At 43.4% G+C, this 21230-nt stretch overlaps 1 protein-coding gene across 1 annotated transcript in view; it reads right to left on the bottom strand.

The window, feature by feature from the left end:
* KLHL3 (kelch like family member 3) overlaps window positions 1–21230 on the bottom strand; it is a 115844-nt gene that overhangs the window by 32205 nt on the left and 62409 nt on the right. Inside the window, exons 7-8 of the mRNA XM_059698457.1 lie at window positions 5761–5877; window positions 2078–2227 (exon numbers count right to left, since the gene is read on the bottom strand). Of these exons, the coding sequence (XP_059554440.1) occupies window positions 2078–2227; window positions 5761–5877 (267 nt within the window). The remainder of the gene's footprint in view (window positions 1–2077; window positions 2228–5760; window positions 5878–21230) is intronic.

Below are 21230 nucleotides of genomic sequence, written 5' to 3' on the forward strand. Positions count from 1 at the left end.
TAACAAAAAAAGAGCCCTTAAATCCCTTGATAAAAAACATACAGTCTAATAGGAATATGGGCAAACGACATGAATAAAGAACTTAAAAAAAGAAAATAAATACAAATGCCAATAATCATATGAAGCCAAGATTAATCTTACAATTAAAGAAATGCAAACCAAAACAAGATGCCAGCTTTTAAAATGTTTGATACAGAAATATTTATAATATTTAATAACAGAAATATCTGCAAATCTATCAATACGGGACAGTTAAACAAATAATGGTACATAAATATAATTAAATACCATGTACCTATCACAATTTATATGCTGATTTTACCTCTACTGATGACACAGTTAAAGCAGTCTGTAGAATATGGTTGAGTAGGAGGAAAAAAAGATTTTAATCTATGTAGCAAGATTCCATTTATCTAAAAGTGTACATTTTTATCTATTTGTGAATAAGTGCACAGAGATATGTCTGAAAGAAAATTCACCAAAATGATCACAGTGATTGCCTCTGAGTGGAGGGATTTCAGGAGATTTTAAAATTTTATTTCAAAATTGCAGTATCCTTTTAATAATCTAAAATGAGTACATATTCCTACCATTAAAGAAAACTAAGTTATTTTCCTTTTGAAAAATATGAAGAAGCCTGAGTGAGATATTTCAACAAAATAAAACAAAAGATGGTCAATTTGCAGTAAGGCAAGTGGCCACTCAGACCAAGGCCCTTGCCCTGTGACTGCCCCTTGTAACCAGCAGTAGACAGCAGGAGGTAGACAGGTACATACATAATCTCAGGTTTACAATGGTGAACCAAGGTGCAGGTTGTCATGGGTTCAGAGAACAAACAGGTTTGGAGGGTGAGAAAGACTCAAGTCAAACACTGGTTCCACCATATTAGCTGGTTTGCGACAGGCCAGTGGGCCAGACAAGTGGAATAGGGAAGCTGAGACAGAGCTGAACAAGCTGGCAGAGCACTTTACAGCAGATACAGGTCACCTCCCTAGAGATAACATCTAGGCCTCAGTTGTAGTTCAGTTCCAGACTCAGAAAAGCTGCAAAACCTGGTGGGGGACACCAGGACCAGCTGCAATGACTGAAGACCCCTGCCTTGACTCTGACCAATCAGTGGAGACCATGGCCCTAAGGGAGCACACCTAAAAAACTGGTGAATATTCTGCTGAAGCCCTCCCCTGAAACCTCCCCTAATATTCCTGCCTACAGGAGAGAGATAAAAGCCTCAAGACAAAGGACCCAGCTCCTGCTATCCCTCTGGGGAGTAGCCCACACCATTCTCTTTCCCCTCTTCTTCCCCACAGCACACATCTCCTAAACTCTAAGGGACCTCCTGGGCTGGCTGGAACCTTCCCACACTCAGCTTTATGTTAGGATCCTAGGAAGGCTACTTGATGCCAAGCCTGAAGGGATGTTAGAGACCATCTAGCGCGGCATCTTTCATTTGGCAAATGAGGAACCTGAGGACCAGAGAAAAGATGAGACTTGCAGGGAGGCAAAGCATTCAGTACCCTGCACAGACTCTTGATCATGGGGTCCCACCTATGCTCACCCTTTCCTTCCCCTGGCTGCCCCCTCCTGCCCCACACAAGGTCTCATTTCTACTCCCTGCTTCATTACCTATCAGACTTCTTGAGCCCCTTCTCCTCTCTGGCAGCCCTAACTATCCTTTATGACTCTGTGGTAATGGAAGGAACCAGACTAGAACTGTTCTGAAAGAGGATTGTTGTGGCCATCACTAAGTCAAAACCCATACAGCCATTCTTCTACTTTCAAAAGCAATGTAGCCCAAACCATGGTGTGAAACAAGAGAAGGGTAGAGGGAAGGGCTTTGAGGTATTCTCAACCTGCCCTGGTGACATCGGAGATTACCTTGAAACTCTTAAGAAAGGAAGAGCCCAGAAGAGAGAGGTACCAACAGATTCAAGAGGAATCAGCAGACTCCATCTCTTTGATCCTAATGCAACCAAGGTGCAGGGCAGCCATGGATGAGGAAAGACTTGGAGGCAGGAACAGAAGGCCACTTTCCCTGGACGCAGTCCCAACTCTTGGCAGTGACTGGGCTGGGGCTTACCTTGGGTAAACTGACTGGAGTCCTGGGCTTGGTCCTGGGGTTCTTAATCAAGAGTCTCTGATCCAGAGGGAGTAGATGATATTTCATGGCTTCGATGAGGAAGTCCTTACAGGTATTATTATTCTTAATCAAAGCTTCTTCTTCAACTGTCTAGAGGTAATAAACCACAGGTGATCCAGGAGCAGAGCCTGGCCAAATCTGCCATGCTGTCACCCCAGGCTGAGTCATTCCGTACTCCCACACTTATTCATTCTCACAGCACCTCATTTCATACCTCAAGAGAAAGGTCTACAGAGTTACAACTTGGTGGTCACCTCCTGCATTTCAAGAGTACTATGGAATAAGTGATTAAACTCAGGCATCAAACCAACAAGGATAAAAATTCCAGCTCTACCACTTAATTCTTCTTATTCTCAGTTTTCTCATCTGTAAAATTGGCATATTAAAATGACCCACAACCTAACTGTGTCTTCATTTGTTTGTTTTGAAGCTTAAAATGAGATTATGTAAAACAAAGACAATTAGTTGTCCTGAAAGCCTTTTTCCACATTCCACCTGATTTGAATGTATCACAATGTTTATGGCAAATGGTCAAACATTTGAGAGGAGGAAAGTGAGGAAGAGGAAGAGGGTGGGATCCACCAGCCAATCTTTGGAAGCATGAAATAAAACAACATGACTATCAAGAAGAAGAATTCATATCCATATTCTTAAGTGAAATCCTCAGGATAAAACTGGCCAGTGAGGCACCCTCTAATGGAGCAGATATAAGAGTAGAAAAAATGTCCTGCACAAAAGTCCCACCTACTGATCTCACCTTGGACCCCAATAGCTTCCTCGCCTCTTATTCCAGAGTTACGGACCTAAGCAGGTGCTCAGCAAAAATTAGCCTAAATGTTTCCTGAGCAAGGCCAAGGATGAAATCAGTCTGGTGCTCTCTCAAACCTCTACCGTTTGGTCCAGATCAGACTGCTATGTGGCATATCTAAAAGGGGCAGTGTGGTCTCCAGAGGCCACTTCATGTTTCCTTTGCTGAAGTGCTTGGAATCTGTTGGGAAAGGTCAATTCCATTCAACAGCTAACTGACTGAGAATGATTCTAGTTGGGCAGCCTAGCACTAGACCCCAGGATGAACAACATAAGGGTTCTGACCCTGAGGTGCTCAAGTCCAGTTGGAGAACGAGAAGGGCCTCCCCACTTCAATTATCTCCACCTCAAGCTGATCATGCACAAGGCCTGACTGAGCCTCTCCTAAGTCCCCACCTGAACAAGGAGTGGAAATGTGGCCAGCGCCATCACCTGCTGGGCAGCATTGGATCTGGCAGGGAAAGAAGGATTGGTAAGACAGGGCCTCTGTCACCTCTGGGAACTTCCTTCCCCAGAGATGAATCCCAAGAATACTTTCAAAAACTCTCTGTCTTCTGGGAAGGTTTTTTCACCCTCCCACTGAGGGACTGAACCAGGTTGAGACAGATCATAAATTTTTAGGGTCAGTTAAAAAAAGTAAAAGGTTGCGAGAGGAGCTCTAAAAAACCTTGGGAGGAAAGAGAAATGCATAAATAGCATTTCTCCCAAAGAACTCATTCAGCTTGCATGAACAGCTCCCCTAGAGAATTCGTGCTTCATGGGTACAGACTTTCAATTGTGGATAATGAAAAAGTTGTAGAAATGGATATGGTGATGGTTGTACGGCATGGTGAATGAAATTTATACCACTAAAATTTATCTACTTAAAATGGTTAAAATGATGAATTTTATGTTATATATTTTATCACAATAAAAGCTTATTTTAGAGATATAGCATGTTACATACTTAGGACAATATTTTTAAAGGTTTAATGAAAGCCTAACAAATGTTACCTATTAAAAACAAACAAACAAGGAAACGCCTCCCCGAGAAGTCAGGCTGTGTGGGTGCAGGTCTTCCCAGGGTTTTCCCTTTCTCCTCCTGCTCCTCAACCATCAGCCATCCCCAGTGGGAAACGCCAGTTTGAAGTTTCAAGGTCAAATGAGTGTTCCTGAAATGTCCTCTTCCTCCAGAGGTGTTCTGAAAAGAGCCCTTTTAAAAGGAGGTCTTACACAACAGTTCTCATGCCCATTGCCTCTGACCCCTTCTTCTCCAGATCTGAACCCTACTCTGCCATACTAACCCGGACTATGTCCTAATGTCTTTGTCACGTTTTGGTTGTGGACACCTGCTGGAGGATGTGACTAGGGGTCTCTAAGGCCCCTTGAGCTTCCTCTGGAACCCAGGGCCACAGGCTGTCCTTCCTCCCTGTGGAAGCAAGACTGTGCTGGAGGCCAAACGTCCACTTCTACCTTTGATAAGTTTCCCACAGGACAGTGGGAGGTTTGATTGACACTGGGAGCTCTGGCAGGTTCAGTCCCTCTGCTTAGGGGACCTTTCCTCAGGAAGGATCTGCTGCCACCAGGTGGCAGTGGTACCATTCAAAGTGCAAAATGCAGGGCTCAGCACCTGAGAAGAGGGCTGAGGTTAAGAGTTCAGATGGCATTTCCCTGACATGAAGCCTATGGACTACAGTGTCATGAGCTGAGGACTTTACAAGTGTTTGTGAGGACATATTTCAGCTGGATTCACTGAGCACGGCCGCAGGCTTCACATGGATGGTCTCATTCTATCCCCAAATAATCCTGCACAGGCAGGTGCCATTTTTTACCAGAGGAGAACACTGAGGTTGAGAAAGGTTGAGTATTTCTCCGGTATGAAACTGCTGAGAAGTGACAGAGGTAGGTTCCTGGGCTGCTGAGCATCCTCTTATCTTTCCTTCACTCTTTCCATTCCTTCCAGAGACTTGTCAGGGGTAGCTGAGGGCTGGCTTACTGCCGTGGAGTTTCATTTCATTCATATATTTAAGTTCTAAACTCTCCTCCTTGTAAGAGTATGTAATGTCATTTGCTGTACAAAGTAAGTCATGTAATGGATAAACAGAATAGAGCGCATTAAAGGTGGCGGCCTGCTTAGTGTAAGGTGTGTGAGGTAGAGCCAGACAGGCTTGGATTTGAATCCTACCCTGTCTCCCACCAGCTGGTGACTCCAGATAAATCCAACCTCTTAAGCCTCAAGGCCAAAATTTGTAACAAAAGGGGTTATAATCTCTGCTCAGGGGTTATTATAAGGATTAAATGAGAAAACATATGGCACCCTGTTTTCAGAGGAGGTAGATGCAATATGCATTCCAGGCACCTGTGAGAGTTGGTTTATCAATCCCAAATTGGGCCCCAAGTGGCCTAAAGCTAAGGCAAAAGGGAACAAAGCAACATTATGGAAATGTCCCTTCTGGTTGGTCCTCTGCAATATTGAACTAACTTACTGAACATTTGTTTGACCCTGCTCCATGCTAAACACCTAACTTACATATTTACAACTCCTTTGGTCCCACAACAACCCTGTTGGGCTCTGTTATAATGTCCCTTCTATAGAAGAAGAAATCAAAACTTTAAGAGGTTAAATAAAAACTCCTAGCTAACAAACAGGAGAGCAGGGACTGAAACCTAAATGTCTTATTTTCAAGCCAATGCTCTTATGCTACCACACCTCACACTTAACTCAATGGGTTGACGCCCTCAACCTGTACAGAAGACCCAGAAAACTCCTCAACCACTCCAGACAACCAGGCTAACCCATACCAACCCTAGAGGCTTGTTCTTCACACAGGACTCACCTGGACTAGGTAATCCCTAGGTAGAAGAGGGAGACGGACATGTTCCATCAGCTTTGCCATGTGCTCTAAACGAGTTTCTTTCTCATAATTGATCCACGAAATCACAGCTTCAAATACCTATAAAGAAAGTCAACATAGGTAACTTTACCAAAGAGACAATAGCTTTCAAACAACTTCCTCAACCTGAAAAAAGAAAAAATAGTTAAAAGTCATCCACAAATGTGTTTAACTTAAAGTTCAATATTTAACATAAAAAAAGAAAGTCTTTGTTTACTAGCTGATGTAAGGGAGTGATCTCTCTCTCTCTCTCTCTCTCTCTCTCTCTCTCTCTCTCTCTCTCTCTCTCTCTCTCACACACACACACACACACACGTAAGTTACGATAAGCCTGTTATCCCAAATGTAGAATCATCAAGTTCACTGCAAAATAAAAATCAGTTCCAATCATTATTTAAGAGTAGACATACAGAGCAGTCACTCTGAACCAAGTTTTATAAAGACTGCTCAAGAGGACTGGAAGCCCTGGAGGCAATGTCATCCATCATCCCATTCACATACACCCTCCCCCTCATTAATCTCTCCTGTCGGTTAAAACAGAATAAAAACAATAAGAAGACCCTCTGCCAAAAGTTGGTGGTAATGGTGAATGTGACATTGAATGACAGCGAATTTCTGACTCTGAATAGCAAACATTTCTCCTTTGGTTTAATCTCTCCTTTGAAGAGAGATTTCATTTCTACACAAATCAAACTGGACTTGGAACCAAAAAAGGAGACTCTATGGTTTGGGTGTTTGCCTTTCTCAAGGAGAAGTCCAAATCCAAACTCTGCACCACCATAAACACACAGACAGATAAAAATCAATGTTGGTAAGGCTGCGGGGAAAATCAGAACTGTTTGTGGAAACTTAATTAACATGGCTTTTTAAGAGAAGGGAAGAATTTGGCAATATCAACAAAAAATTTAAATGTTCATACTCTTTGACCCCAAAAAAGAAAGCTCTAGCCTACAAAAACACAAAAGTGGTGGAAGAATGTGTTCCAAGATGTTTGCTGCACATTTTCTTAACAGGATAAAGAAGGGAATATCCCAAAGTTTACTAGTGGAAAATGATTAAACTAGTAACCATGCCATGGGGTATTTTCAGCTGTTAGAAAGAATAAAACAAAACACCGTGTTGAAAGTGCCTGAAGGTTAAGGGGACATGATAGATGGACACAGACAACACCTACTAGATGTGGTTTTCATTGCCAACATTTGGGGCAATTTAAACATAAAAGAGAATAATGAAGAAATCAGATCAGTGCTACTTGGCAAGGGGGTGAAGGTGATGACTGGGAAGAGGCCAAAGGAAACTTTTTGTAGTGATAGATATGTTCTAAACTTGACAGGGTGGCAGTTACATGAGCATGTGCATTTGTGAAAACTAATCAATTGTACACTTAATAGCTACACATTTCACTATGTGAAAATCATGCCTCAAATTAAAATATTCTTAGTTCAAACGATAGTAATGGATGATAATGAATAAAGAAAGAATTCATGAGTCCATAAGAATGCTAAAACAAAAAAATGTGGGAAGGGCTCTTCTTCACAGAAAAATGCCAGCTAATAAAAGTAGATGGAATGATAGAATTAGAAAAACATCATCTTGCAACTACCAATGTGATATTTGATTCAGCAAAGATCATCCATGGATGCTAAAATCATTGGGTGGAGAGTTGTTGGGGAACAAGATATATTCACAGTTGTCAAAGTAGCACCTTGAAGATTACTTATCAATTACATGGGGTGGAGGAGGAGAGCCTCAGATGAGAAGATCTGACCAATACCACTTTTAACAAGAGATCAAAGTTACCATACCAATAGTAGGACAAACAAATCTATTCCTGATTGTGATTTAATGGGAAGGACACAGTATCCCCTAAGTTGTATTCTCCCTAAAATGTTTAACCTGAATCTTATAGCAATGAAACAATTGGACAACTCTGTATTTGGAACATTCTACAAGACAGCTGGCCTGGATTCTTCAAAACTGTTAATATTATGAAAGGGGGGAGAAAAAGAGTTCTAGGCTAAGGGGTTTAGAGACAGGAGAACTAAATGCAGTGTATGATCCTGGAATGGATTTAAAAGAAACAGTCATAAAGGACTTTTTTGAGACTATTAGGAAATTCGAATACTTACTACATATTAGATATTATTATTGTATCAGTGTTAAGTTTTTTTAGTATGGTAATGGTTTTATGGCTAGAAAAGAAAGCTATTTAGCATATTCTAGGAGGTGCATGCTAAAATATTTAGGGGTGAAGTGTCATGATGTCTGCAATTTATTGTCAAATGGTTCAGCAAAACAAAAAATTAAATATGTAGAGAGAGAAAAAGAAAGCAAATGAAACAATGTTAACAACTGGTGAATCCAGGTAAAGAGCATATGAATGTTCATTCTTTCAAACTTTACAAGAGATTTTAAATGCTTTTTTAAAAGTGGATGGAAGAAGAAAAGAAATCCTAAGGGAAAGGGAAAAATATTGCAACAAAATTTACAATGTGACATGAAGTTGAAATGAAAACTATATTTCCCTGGGTTGGTGGTGGGGAGCAGGAGGGAACTCTAGTTTTTCTTAACCTAACTGTATTTTTTGTGTGTACTGATGTTAATATTTCCCACATAATTACTTAAGTTATAATTACTTGAACTGATGAAGGAATCAGAATGGACAGGGAAGAGAATGGAACAGAAGGAGCAGTATGTATGTACATTTTGCTCCCAGATATGTATAAAATAACCCATATATGCACAAACATACACAGATACGCCCATGGAGATCCTCCTTATCTAGTTCTTTTTCTAAAAATTATTAACCATCATAGAGCAATATTGCTCACTCCCATAGCATTATTTCATGAAAAATTGTATTTCTTCAACTAGCCCTTAAGATCTGTGAGAACAGGGACCTTGTCTTATTTGCTGGCACATAATACACACACAAATACTCTGTTAATGAATGAATGGACAAATGAGTTCAGAATGTAAAGAGGCCATGGAACCTGCCCAGGCTGGAGCAAAGGGCAGGACTGGGAGGTGGGGGCGGGAATCTTGGTGGAGAGGGCAGAGCCAGGACACAGACCAGAGAAAGCTGGAGAAATCTGGCGTTGCTTGGTTAGGTAGTGAGCAGCCACAGTCCCCCTCTGCCTGTGTTGGGATTATCCTTCTACTCCCCTTTACTAAACTGTGTGCTCTTGCAGGATGAGAGTGAGCCTAGCACCCTGCCAGGCACAGAGCAGGTGGCTGTTTGGGAAAGCTTTGCTAAAGAATGAACTGCAAGTCCTTGGGTAGGTGGCATTTACTGGTCACGCCCTTCCCCATCAACCAGCTTAGTCTTTGTTATAAAAGCTGAAAAGCAAGCTGAGTCTAATGAAGTCGATATTTAACCTTATCTTTATTTTTGGCTTGACTTGTCCAACTGGTTCCACTTAGCTGCACTGTTTACCTACTCAGCTGTGAAAGCTACAGCACTGGGCAACACCAATGACCTTCTCAGCAGCTAGAGAAGGCCACATATTTTCTTTTCATTTAGACCTCATGCTAGAAAAATAAACAAGCAAATAAACTTCCAAGTAGCATTAGCCTTCAATGTGCCTAAAATCATTCCCAACAGTCCCCGCCCCCCCCTTCCCCGCCCCCCCCCACACACCCCCCCCAAATCAGGGGACTAGCCAAGTCAAGGGGGAACAAGTAATAGCAGCTGATATTCACCAAGTGCCAGCCCTGCGCCCCATTCTTCAGAGACACTGTCTCCCTGGATTCTCATGAAAGCCCAATGAGCCGATACTCCGGCCACTTATTAAGGGACTCACCCAAGTGCAAAGCAGAAATTAGTAGGGCTGGGGTCCGCATGTACCCAGCTCCAGTGCACATGCTCTCGCCATTGTTCTCGCTGCCTCTCCAACGTCTGCAACAGCGGTTGGCAGACAAAAGCCAACAGGCCCATTCAGCCTGCCAGCCTGCCACCTGTTTGCGTAAATAAGATTTTGCTGGAGCACAGCCACACTCATTCGTTTGTGTTCTGTCTGTGGCTGCTTTCGCACTACAACAGCAGAGCTAAATTGAGACTCTATGGCCCACAAAGCCTAAAATATTTACTCTCTGGCTCTTTATAGAAAAATCTGTGGCTTCAGTCATGGAACAGGGTGATGTGTGCTCAGATGAAAATACTTTCCATGGTCCCATGATGAAATAATCAACTGCCACAAGGCAAGCTTAGGGTTTCACTTTTAAACAAAGAAATAGCATCATTTTCACCCTGCTTCGTATTCAAAACCAATTAATTAAGTGTTACAAGACTGCGTTGTGGGAGGAGATGGAGAAAATCGGATCTTATCATCCCCTGCTCACTACATCTCCGAGTAAGCACCAGCTTGGCCAGAGAGCACCAGACGGACTGATCTTCCTACAACCCCTCCTCCAGGCACACCGGACAGGACCTGCACCCCGCAAGTACTGCAGGGAGCCTGGGGCACTTACCCCTGCTTTCAAAATGGCTCTGAGAATCAAGAAAGGCAACTCAAGTTAAAGCAGGCAGGGAGTGACTTGGCAAAACACAAAACAGGGGAAAAGAAGCTAATTTTGACAACATCAGAGAAAAAACTTGGTTCCACACATGAACCTAATTTGTTACTCAAGATTTGAGAAGGACTAACTTGATCATTAACAGGCACAGTGCTAGGCATTTTACATGCGTGATCACATTTAATCCACCCAAACCCAGTGATGTAGGTATCATCGTTCACATTTTACAGATGAAGAGACAGCCTCACAGAGGTTGGCAACTCGTCCAAGGTCACACTGCCAGGAAGCAGTGAATCTGGGATGTGAATTCACTTCTAGCTCCAAAATCCAAATGCTAACAGTATGCAGTATTGCATCTCAAAGGCACAATTCGTTGAAAAACCTAGGCAGGCTGTTGAGTTGGGAAACTACATTCCTAAACCCATAATCCTAACTAATCACACCCTCTATGCCCTCCTGGGACACCCCCTCTAGGTAATCTTTCTTTCCTAGGCATTGAGCCAGTAGCATCTGCCACACCCACTGACATGATTTTAAATCAAGAAGACAGCACTTCTAGACACAAGAATGGTTCTGTCAGATTTCTGTTGTTTCTTTTTTAAAATTTTTATTAACTCTTTATTGTTCGGATTATTACAGTTGTTCCTCTTTTTTCCCCCCATAGCTTCCCTCCACTCGGTTCCCACCCCACCCTCTGCTCTTACCCCCCCGCACACACACACTGTCCTCATCCATAAGTGTACGATTTTTGTCCAGTCTCTTCCCGCACCCTACCCCCCTTTCCCCACCGAGAATAGTCAGTCCACTCCCTTTCTATGCCCCTGATTCTATTATATTCACCAGTTTATTCTGTTCATTCGATTATTTATTCACTTGATTTTTAGATTCACTTGTTGATAGATGTGTATTTGTTGTTCATAATTTGTATCTTTACCTTTTTCTTCTTCCTCCTCTTCTTAAAGGATACCTTTCAGCATTTCATATAATACTTGTTTGGTGGTGATGAACTCCTTTAGCTTTTTCTTATCTGTGAAGCTCTTTATCTGACCTTCAATTCTGAATGATATCTTTGCTGGGTAAAGTAATCTTGGTTGTAGGTTCTTGCTATTCATCACTTTGGATATTTCTTGCAACTCCCTTCTGGCCTTCATAGTTTCTGTTGAGAAATCAGCTGACAGTCGTATGGGTACTCCCTTGTAGGTAACTAACTATTTTTCTCTTGCTGCTTTTAAGATTCTCTCTTTGTCTTTTGCTCTTGGCATTTTAATTAAGATGTGTCTTGGTGTGGTCCTCATTGGATTCCTTTTGTTTGGGGTTCTCTGCACTTCCTGGACTTGTAAGTCTATTTCTTTCACCAGGTGGGGGAAGTTTTCTGTCATTATTTCTTCAAATAGGTTTTCAATATCTTGCTCTCTCTCTTCTTCTGGCACCCCTATAATCCGGATGTTGATACGCTTGAAGTTGTCCCAGAGGCTCCTTACACTATCTTCATATTTTTGGATTCTTTTTTCTTTTTGTTTTTCCGGTTGGGTGTTTTTTGCTTCTTCGTATTTAAAATCTTTGACTTGATTCTTGCGATCCTCTAGTCTGCTGTTGGAACTCTGTATAATATTCTTTATTTCAGTCAATGTATGCTTAATTTCTAGTTGGTTCTTTTTCATAACCTTGAGGGTCTCTCTAGATTTATTGAAGGTCTCACTAAATTTATCGGCGGTTTCTAGAAAATTCTTGAAAAACCTTATAACCATGGTTTTGAATTCTATATCCAGTAGTTTGCATTCCTCCATTTCTGTTATTTGTGACCTATTTCTTTGTCTCCACATTTTTTCTGCTTCCCTGTGTTGATAGAGTGGCTTTCTGTGCTAGGTGTCCTATAGGGCCCAGTGGCTCAGCCTCCCCAGTTACCTGAGGTGGACACTCTTGGTGCACCCCTTTGTGGGCTTTGTGCACAGTCTTGTTGTAGTTAAGCCTTGATTGTTGTAGGTATCACTGGGAGGAATTGACCTCCAGGCCAATTGGCTGTGAGAATCAGCTGTGTCTACAGTGGGAGAACTTCTGTGCTGGAGACACCCTTAGGGGCAAGACTTGTGTCATTGGGGCTTTGGTGCCCCTGAATGTCTTCCTTATGGATCTGAGAAGTTGTAATTTGGATGGTCCCACTCTGACCACTGGGTACACTGGCTCTTGGATCTCTAAGGAGGTGCTAAATTAGCTTCTGCCTGAGGCTACCCAGAAGGAGCTATGGAGAGATCTGCAGATTCCTCTTCTTTGTTTTGGGTTTGGATGTGCCCAGATGAGGCCCAACTGTGAAGCAATGCAAGCTGCTGTGGGGCCTTGGGCCTTCTTTTGGAAGTTCTGGGTCTCTCTGACCCAGCTGCAGTTTGTTAGGTAATTTTCAGATTGCAAAGGGCCAGGCCTTTCATATGCAAAAGCCTCTACCCACAGCGTGGGTGGGGCAGGGTCTCAGGGAACCAACAGGGCGGAGCAAACAGCTATGGCTGATCCTCAGCCCTATCCTAAGAGGCCCCGGGTCTAAGTGTCCCGGTAATAGCTGCAAGCACCTCTGAGAGAAAGCCGCCCTCGAGTTCCAACCGATGCCAGGTAGTCCAGTTTCTCCCCATATGTCCCCAGAGACTCGCCCAGAACTGGAGTTCAGAGCAGTCGAGAGCTTGTGCCTTCCTCCCAATTGAAAAAGACAACTGCGTCCTGTTGCCAGCCCTTTCCACGTGCACCTCCGTACCTCTGCACTTTACTTCCACACCTCCTCTGAGTCTCAGTGTGCTTTTCTCTTTCCTTCTAGTTGTAGAATTTCCACTCAGCCAGCCTTCCTGTGGTTCTGGGTGATGTCCGTTTTGTCTTTTAGTTGTACAGTGGGGCCTTGACTTATGAGTTCTTGACTAACGAGTTTTTCGAGATACGAGCCGTCTCTCGGCCGATTTTTTGCTTTGAGTTGTGAGCTAAAATTCGGGTTACGAGCCAGCTTCAGATACCCCACCGCTAGTTGGCGCAGCGAATGTCACAGTGAACGCCACATCAGCCCAGCATCACGTCTCACTCGTTCACTTTAATGATTTGACATATGAGTAATTTGAGTTATGAGCTCTGTCACGGAACAAATTAAACTCGTAAGTCAAGGCCCCACTGTATTTTTGAAGTGGTTGTGCGAGGCAGCAATTTCAGGTGTTTACCTATGCCGCCATCTTGGTTCTCTGTTGTTATTTCTTAAACTAAAGCTTAACAAGAGTTATGTTAACTACACTCCCACCCGTCACACACAACACAGGGACAGCTGGCAGCAAGGATGTGCTGCGGCTGGAGCTCGTCCTGTCTGTTTCTTTCCAGCCCAGCATTTAGTGGCATCACACTCGTCGTTTGGAACCAGTCTTGGTGGAAATATTTACAACATGGAAATTAGCAAATGAATCTGCAAACAAATCAGGGCTTTTAGAATTTTTCTGCAGAGGCAGTTGCTAAATATTTACCAGCCTACCATTGGCTAGATTTTCTGATCTGAAGGCTCCCGGATTCTAGAAAACCTAGCTAGTTGCACTCTTGGTTCTGACAGCATCAGCATCTTGAGGTTTTATAGGGCACTGAAGAGCTCTTTCTTATAGTTGCTTCATTTCAGACTCACGATGACCCAGTGAAGCAGCCAGAGGCACTCACAAAGGGGCCAAGTAAGGTGGAGAGTGAGAAAGTGGTCTGCCCAGTGTCACCCAGCAAATGGGTGACAGGGCAGCAATTAGAACCACTGGCTTTCAGTCCACATTTTCAAAGCACCCTGTACTCTTCCTCCATAGTGCAATTCCCAGTTTGTAACTATTATTTATTTGTGTACATAGTTGATAAAATCTGTCTCCTTCATGAGATTATGAGTTCCACAGACAGGGACCTCGTGTGTATCTGTGTACCAATGTCTCTCCTGTGACTAACACACTATCTGCCACATAGAAAGCACTCAATAAATATTTACTGAGAGAATGAGTGAGTTAACCAAAGCAGGAATGTGCATGCTTTTCTTCCTACAATAGCACGCTGCCAAATACCTGACTTCACAGAAACAACAAAAATGATGACAAAACAAAAACAGCAGCATTGCCTTGCCTGGAGATTGCTTTTCAGGTTTCCACTGCTGCCTATAGCCAGCACATGACCCTGAAGTGCATGGTTTGACAGAAATGCCCACAGCTGAGAGATTACTTCAGGGCCACTAATCCGATAATGGCTGGAGCATGACACAGGGATGGAGAATGCCTTCCAGTCAATCTGACAGAGTGAGCTGACTTGGAAGGAATCTTCCCCAAAGCTCCAAACACATGAAACTGGACTTCTTACCAAAAAAAAAAAAAAATGAAGATTTGAGCCACACTCAAAAGCAAAGAGAAATGCCCAAGTGCTTTAAATAAAAAGGAATTCAAGTCTGGGAGCTGAGTGGAAGCTGAGACCAAAATGGCTCACAGGCCCGTACAATGCAGATATGGCTTTGATGTCTGGAACTGGTGTGCCGTCAGGTTGCGAGTTGCCCCAGCTGTAACACTGGAACTGGATTTCCATCCATCTGCTATGGGAAGGGCCATCTTCTGTGGCCTTGGAGGTAAGAAATTTCATCTTCAAGAAATCAGAATCCCAGGCTCAAGCCACATACAGATTTGGGATTTGAACTAACATTATCTGGTGGAAAAGGGGATATTCAAGACGAAAAATAATACCAAAAATACCCCCTATTTCTAAACCAGTAAACACGCCCTATAGGGGCACTTCCACAGCCCAGAGCAACCCAGACTCCCATGGTTATAGCTGAAGGTGGCCTCGCAATAAAAAATTATGAATCATTAATGAAACAAAATGTCAAAAGGAAAATCAACAGATGCAGTACATTGTGGAGTGTTTGGACAACCAAAGAAAGGCGACCTCAAGACTGTTCTTCATAACGTGCTCTTGGGATACTAGGGACAGGAGACATTCTGCAATAAAGAGGTCCTTGGACCAAAAGAGCCTGGGGAACACTTCATATACATACATACACACTCCCAAATCCTCTCTAGAGATTACAAAGTTCGTTAACATATAAAAGTTCTGACAAGTCCTGCAGTTTCCTAACCTGGTTCCTTTATTTAGCCACTGTCTGACATATCTAACTGAGAACTTTTTTTAACCTCCACACCCGTAAACATCTCACAGCAGTGTAGTTTTGCAGCACACAGTTCAGTAAACACTGACCTAGAGAATAAAGTCCTCTGCCGGGGTCCAACCCCAGCAGGTCCAGGGGTCCCCAAGGGTGTGGACGGAGTCGGCGAAGAAGGAATGACACGGAGACAGGGTTCAGTTGATCAGCAGCCTAGCCAGGATCTCGAGCCAAGTTCTGGTCTTGATCTCCAGAGAGGTTCTGCTTCGGATCTCCAGCCAGGTTCTGTGGCCAGGTACTCAAGTCAGGTTCAGTCACCAGGTTCTAGTCAGGTTCTCTTGCCAATTTCTGTAGTCAGGTTCAGTCCAGGATCTTTTGCCATGTTCTCTCGCTAGGCTCCGTCTCCAGGCTCTGAGGCCAGCCTCTGTCCAGGATCCCCTGCCATGCTCTCTCCAGCGAAGCTCCTCCATCTCCAGAGAACGCTCCCTGTAGGTTCCGTGCCTAGGCTCTGTCTCTCTTGGTCCTGTCTTCTGAGTTCTGTGTCCTTAGTTCTGTGTTCTGAGTTCTGTCTCATGAGTTCTGTGTTCTAAGTTCTGTGTGTTCTCTCCAGCGAAGCTCCTCCATCTCCTGGTTCCCTGTAGGTTCTGTCTTCTGAATTCTGTTCTAAGCTCTGAGTGTTTCTGTCTTGTTGCAACTGTATTTATACCAGTTGATTCAATCCTATCAATCTCTATTACAAAGGTTAGGGCGTTTCTTATCTCCATTCCAGGGAGAAAAGATTATGTAGTTTAAGCATGATTGTTCGTAGTTAAAGGGATTAATTACCCGCCTGGCACTTAGTTGAGGGGTTTTATTCCCTCCCTAACTTCAGGGGAAAATCCCTACCTGGGGATTCAACCTTTCTCGGAGAGGTGACCTTGGTTAAAACACAGCGCCAAGAAGGTAAGCAAACATATTAAGAACTGTATGCCATATATGCCAGGTCCCTTGAAACAGCAAGGATGGACCGGCTCCCGGCAAATTCCCCCTTTTTTATTTTTTAAAAAGGCATTAAAAAGAAAAAACCTGAAATGCTCTCTTGTATCCATTTTAAGAGTAGGATTGGCGCTTTCCGCTATTACCTGAGTCCTGATCTATCATCCCAGGGAGAGCTTGCCAATCCTGCACTTTCCCAGGGTAGAAAGGCTGCAGTGGGGTTAAGGATAAGGCTCCTTGGGCCTACCTTCTCCCATGCCTCTACATTTACCTTTCCGGCACCTTTCCTTCCTCAGAAAAGCATGGACGTATTTCTTGTATAAAATGTTCTGTCTGACTGGGAGTAACCTTAATTCCTCTGCTAACAAGCATATATGTTAAAAGATCAATACGGAGTCTTTTTTCTTTAGACTCAGTATGGCACATCTTCTTAATCTAAAGATCAATACAGAGTCTTCTTTCTTTGGACTCAGTATGGCACATCTTCTCAATCTAAGTTCTGTACTATCCACCTTCTTACCCTATTTATCCTCTATAGGGGGGTCTGTAGCACCCTGGTGGAGTCCTATCCGTCCCGAGTGTGGGGTTCTCAATGGGGGGGGCTTACCTAAGGGAATCCTGTTCCAGGGGTTCCCAAAGGTGTGGACGGAGTCGGCGAAGACTATCCACCCTCTTCCTACGGTGGAGTCTGATCCGTCCCGAGTGTGGGGTTCTCAATGAGGGGGGGGGCTCACCTAAGGGAATCCTGTTCCAGGCATTCCCAAAGGTGTGGACGGAGTTGGCGAAGACTATCCACCCTCTTCCTACGGTGGAGTCCGATCCGTCCCGAGTGTGGGGCGTTTACCTAGGGGTCCCTGTTCGGGCGCCAGATGCCGGGGTCCAACCCCAGCAGGTCCAGGGGTCCCCAAGGGTGTGGACGGAGTCGGCGAAGAAGGAATGACACGGAGACAGGGTTCAGTTGATCAGCAGCCTAGCCAGGATCTCGAGCCAAGTTCTGGTCTTGATCTCCAGAGAGGTTCTGCTTCGGATCTCCAGCCAGGTTCTGTGGCCAGGTACTCAAGTCAGGTTCAGTCACCAGGTTCTAGTCAGGTTCTCTTGCCAATTTCTGTAGTCAGGTTCAGTCCAGGATCTTTTGCCATGTTCTCTCGCTAGGCTCCGTCTCCAGGCTCTGAGGCCAGCCTCTGTCCAGGATCCCCTGCCATGCTCTCTCCAGCGAAGCTCCTCCATCTCCAGAGAACGCTCCCTGTAGGTTCCGTGCCTAGGCTCTGTCTCTCTTGGTCCTGTCTTCTGAGTTCTGTGTCCTTAGTTCTGTGTTCTGAGTTCTGTCTCATGAGTTCTGTGTTCTAAGTTCTGTGTGTTCTCTCCAGCGAAGCTCCTCCATCTCCTGGTTCCCTGTAGGTTCTGTCTTCTGAATTCTGTTCTAAGCTCTGAGTGTTTCTGTCTTGTTACAACTGTATTTATACCAGTTGATTCAATCCTATCAATCTCTATTACAAAGGTTAGGGCGTTTCTTATCTCCATTCCAGGGAGAAAAGATTATGTAGTTTAAGCATGATTGTTCGTAGTTAAAGGGATTAATTACCCGCCTGGCACTTAGTTGAGGGGTTTTATTCCCTCCCTAACTTCAGGGGAAAATCCCTACCTGGGGATTCAACCTTTCTCGGAGAGGTGACCTTGGTTAAAACACAGCGCCAAGAAGGTAAGCAAACATATTAAGAACCGTATGCCATATATGCCAGGTCCCTTGAAACAGCAAGGATGGACCGGCTCCCGGCAGTCCTCACTCCTAACCCTCTCCACAGACCCCTACTTCATTCTCGGCTTCATCTTCCAACAGCCTCCCTCTAAGACCTTTGATTCTCATCACACAGGTTACTTTACCCAAAAGTACAATGTTCTTCCAAACTTCCTACAATCCTTCAACCTGAATAGCTTTCCAAAATCCTACTCTCATTCTCCAAGGTTTAGCTCAAAACAAACAAAGTTTAGGACTAAGTCCTTCCCCACACAATCATCTGGAATAACATACTCCAGGTGCCTTCCTAGAACTCTGATTACAGGCAAGTACTTCTCTTAGCCACGTATTATGGATATATGTCTTGGGTCTGTCTGACCACCAAACTCTTAAATAGTAATGACTAAGTGTCACTCACCGCTGCCTCCCCATCGGGGTGGGTGTGCATTAATAAAGAGCTGGGACCTGAGAAGCAGACACAATCAGCTTCAATCCATGAAGTTATCTATTATTAACATGCCTTAGTTTCCTCCTCTGCCTTGTGTGTTCTTGTAAGAATTAGAAATGATGTGTGAAACAGTATGCTGGGCAAAAGAAGTCAGCACAAAAACATATACTAATAATATACACCAGTGTTCCATTTGTATGAAGTTAAAAACTGCAAAACTAATCTATGAGAAGTCAAAATAGTAGTTATGCTTCTTGGGGTGGGCAGTGACTGAAAGTTCTGAGGTTCTGTTTCTTGATCTGGGTGCTAGTTATGTAGTTTTGTAAAAGTTGAGCTGTGTACTTTTTATGTGTTCATGTATATGTACTTACTTCAATACAAACACCACATTTTTTTTAATGATGTGTGAAATGTACCTGGAGAACAGTGAGCAGTCAAGGTAGCTTTTCGATCATAATGTTGTGGTATTCTGCTCTTCAGTGCTTATTGAATTTCTCTCCCGAAAGGAGAAAAGGAAAGAGTACTGCTGAGCCAGGCCGGTGTCGCTCAGTGGTTGAGCATTGACCCATGAACCAGGAGGCCACTGTTTGATTCCCAGTCAGGGCAAACAAATATTTTTGTGTGTGTATACTATGAACCCAATACCACTCTAGCAGTGACCTTAAGACAGACAAAATCCATGACTATATTTGGTGCATACATTCTGGTGGGAGATAAAAAGCTTGCCCAAGGTCACTCAGCTTGTCAAAGCAGTGGAGCCAGGACTCCAACCCAGCCACTCTGACTGTAGAACCTATACTTCCAAAATCCCAAACTGCCTGGGCCCAGCGATTATCATCAATAACACTAAAATACCACATTTCCTCTATTTTAAGATACACAGTTTCTTCACATTTTAATATCTGAAACCTGGCTGTATTTTATAATATATGTTGAAAGAAATCTGTCTGCTGTAGACAAAGAGGAAAGTCATGGTACAGCTAATATTGCTGTTCAAGTGTGGATTTCGCTGAATACTGGTTATTTGATTAATGACTCAGCTGGGTTTTGCACAAATGTTAACATTAAATGCAGTTGAACTTTAGTTTAAATTAAGATCCCTGATATTACTTCAAATGCACTCCAATAGGTTCCCTATAACGCAATATTTAAAGAAGAAGCTACTGTGCATGCCAGAGATTGCCTATGTTATGTAATATAATGAAAGGGAGTAGAGATCATCAAATCTCCTGGAACAGATGACAGAATTTTCAAAGCCTAAAAGGCTAGCATCCAAATGATGAACATCTAATTGTTAAAGGCTTCCAGTCATTTAACTTCCAGCAACATGTGCTCAATTCAGGAGAAATAAAACTATGGGTTTACCAAAGAGAAAATGCAAGCCAAATCCCATTATACTTTCATAAGCCTCAAAATTATACTGCCAGCCTTAAAGGTATCAATGGAATAAAGATCAGAGTAACCTCTTTCTGAAAAGCAGCACATAACTCTCGAGTTACACAAAACTTCAGAGAACCCAGGAATGATACACAACATCATTAATATGAACAATTCCTACTCTCCAAACTCAGATTCTACAGAATGAGGAACTCATATGTACGCATATGAATCAGTAAGAGCTGCTACTGACAATTTTTAAGTGTGTAGATTGGATGTCATGCTTCTTTGTTTCTGGAAATATGCAATTAACTTCATGGCTTATTTTATCATTCTCAATGGTGCCTCAAAATTATGGTAATCACGATGACAAATGCCACTTTTTGAGCACCTGCCAAACACTGTATTTGCTATTTTATACCCATTATGTCTAATCCTCATGACAACTTTATAAGGGAGGTACTCTTATAGTCCCATTTTACATGTAAGGAGACTAAGGTTCAAAGAGACCAGTGACTTCTCAAGGTCAAAACCAGTGAGCATCAAGCCGAGCATGGAACCAGTTTCCTTTCCCTGCTAGCAACCCTGCTCCACCCCTGCCCTGGCACAGCAAGCAGATAAGTCCTCACCTGAAAAAAATTTACTATGATCCCAGGGCAGGAGGAGCCAGCATGAATTCAAAGTAGCCGGGTCACCCCTCTCAGCCCAAACAACCCCCAAGTTGATCCAAATCCTGCTGTTTTATGACTGATTCCATTTTTTTCAAACTATGCCTGAGAACATGCTCAAGCAGGCCACAAACTGACCAACTGCCCCAACATTCACATAGCCAATCAATTAAGTAGTTCATTCCTTAGAATTATGACAATTTGGTAGCACAATCCAGAGAAGACATTAAACAGGCAAGAAGAGAGGGAGTCAACTCTGTAGCTGAGGCCTGGACAAGAAGGAGCCTTTGGCCTAGCAGGAGGCATTCTTTTTCTCCAAAGGTGCTATTTCACACCAGTTAATGGAAGCAGAGGGCTCCTTGAACCTAAGGAAGAGTCTAGATTGCTGTGCCAGCCACCTTCTCTGAAGTCCTGAACTCCTTTTCTTCTTGACCAAACTTCTGCAAGATGACAGGCAGGAGCTTGTGGACCTCACCCCATTCTCTAGACATATGCTTTTGGACTCAGTCTAATCTCCAATGTAAAATCCTTTTCGAGGGCTTTTCCTGAAACATTCCCTCGGGAAAGGAC

The sequence above is a fragment of the Myotis daubentonii genome, chromosome 5, assembly GCF_963259705.1.
Source record: "Myotis daubentonii chromosome 5, mMyoDau2.1, whole genome shotgun sequence".
Lineage (NCBI taxonomy): Eukaryota > Metazoa > Chordata > Mammalia > Chiroptera > Vespertilionidae > Myotis > Myotis daubentonii.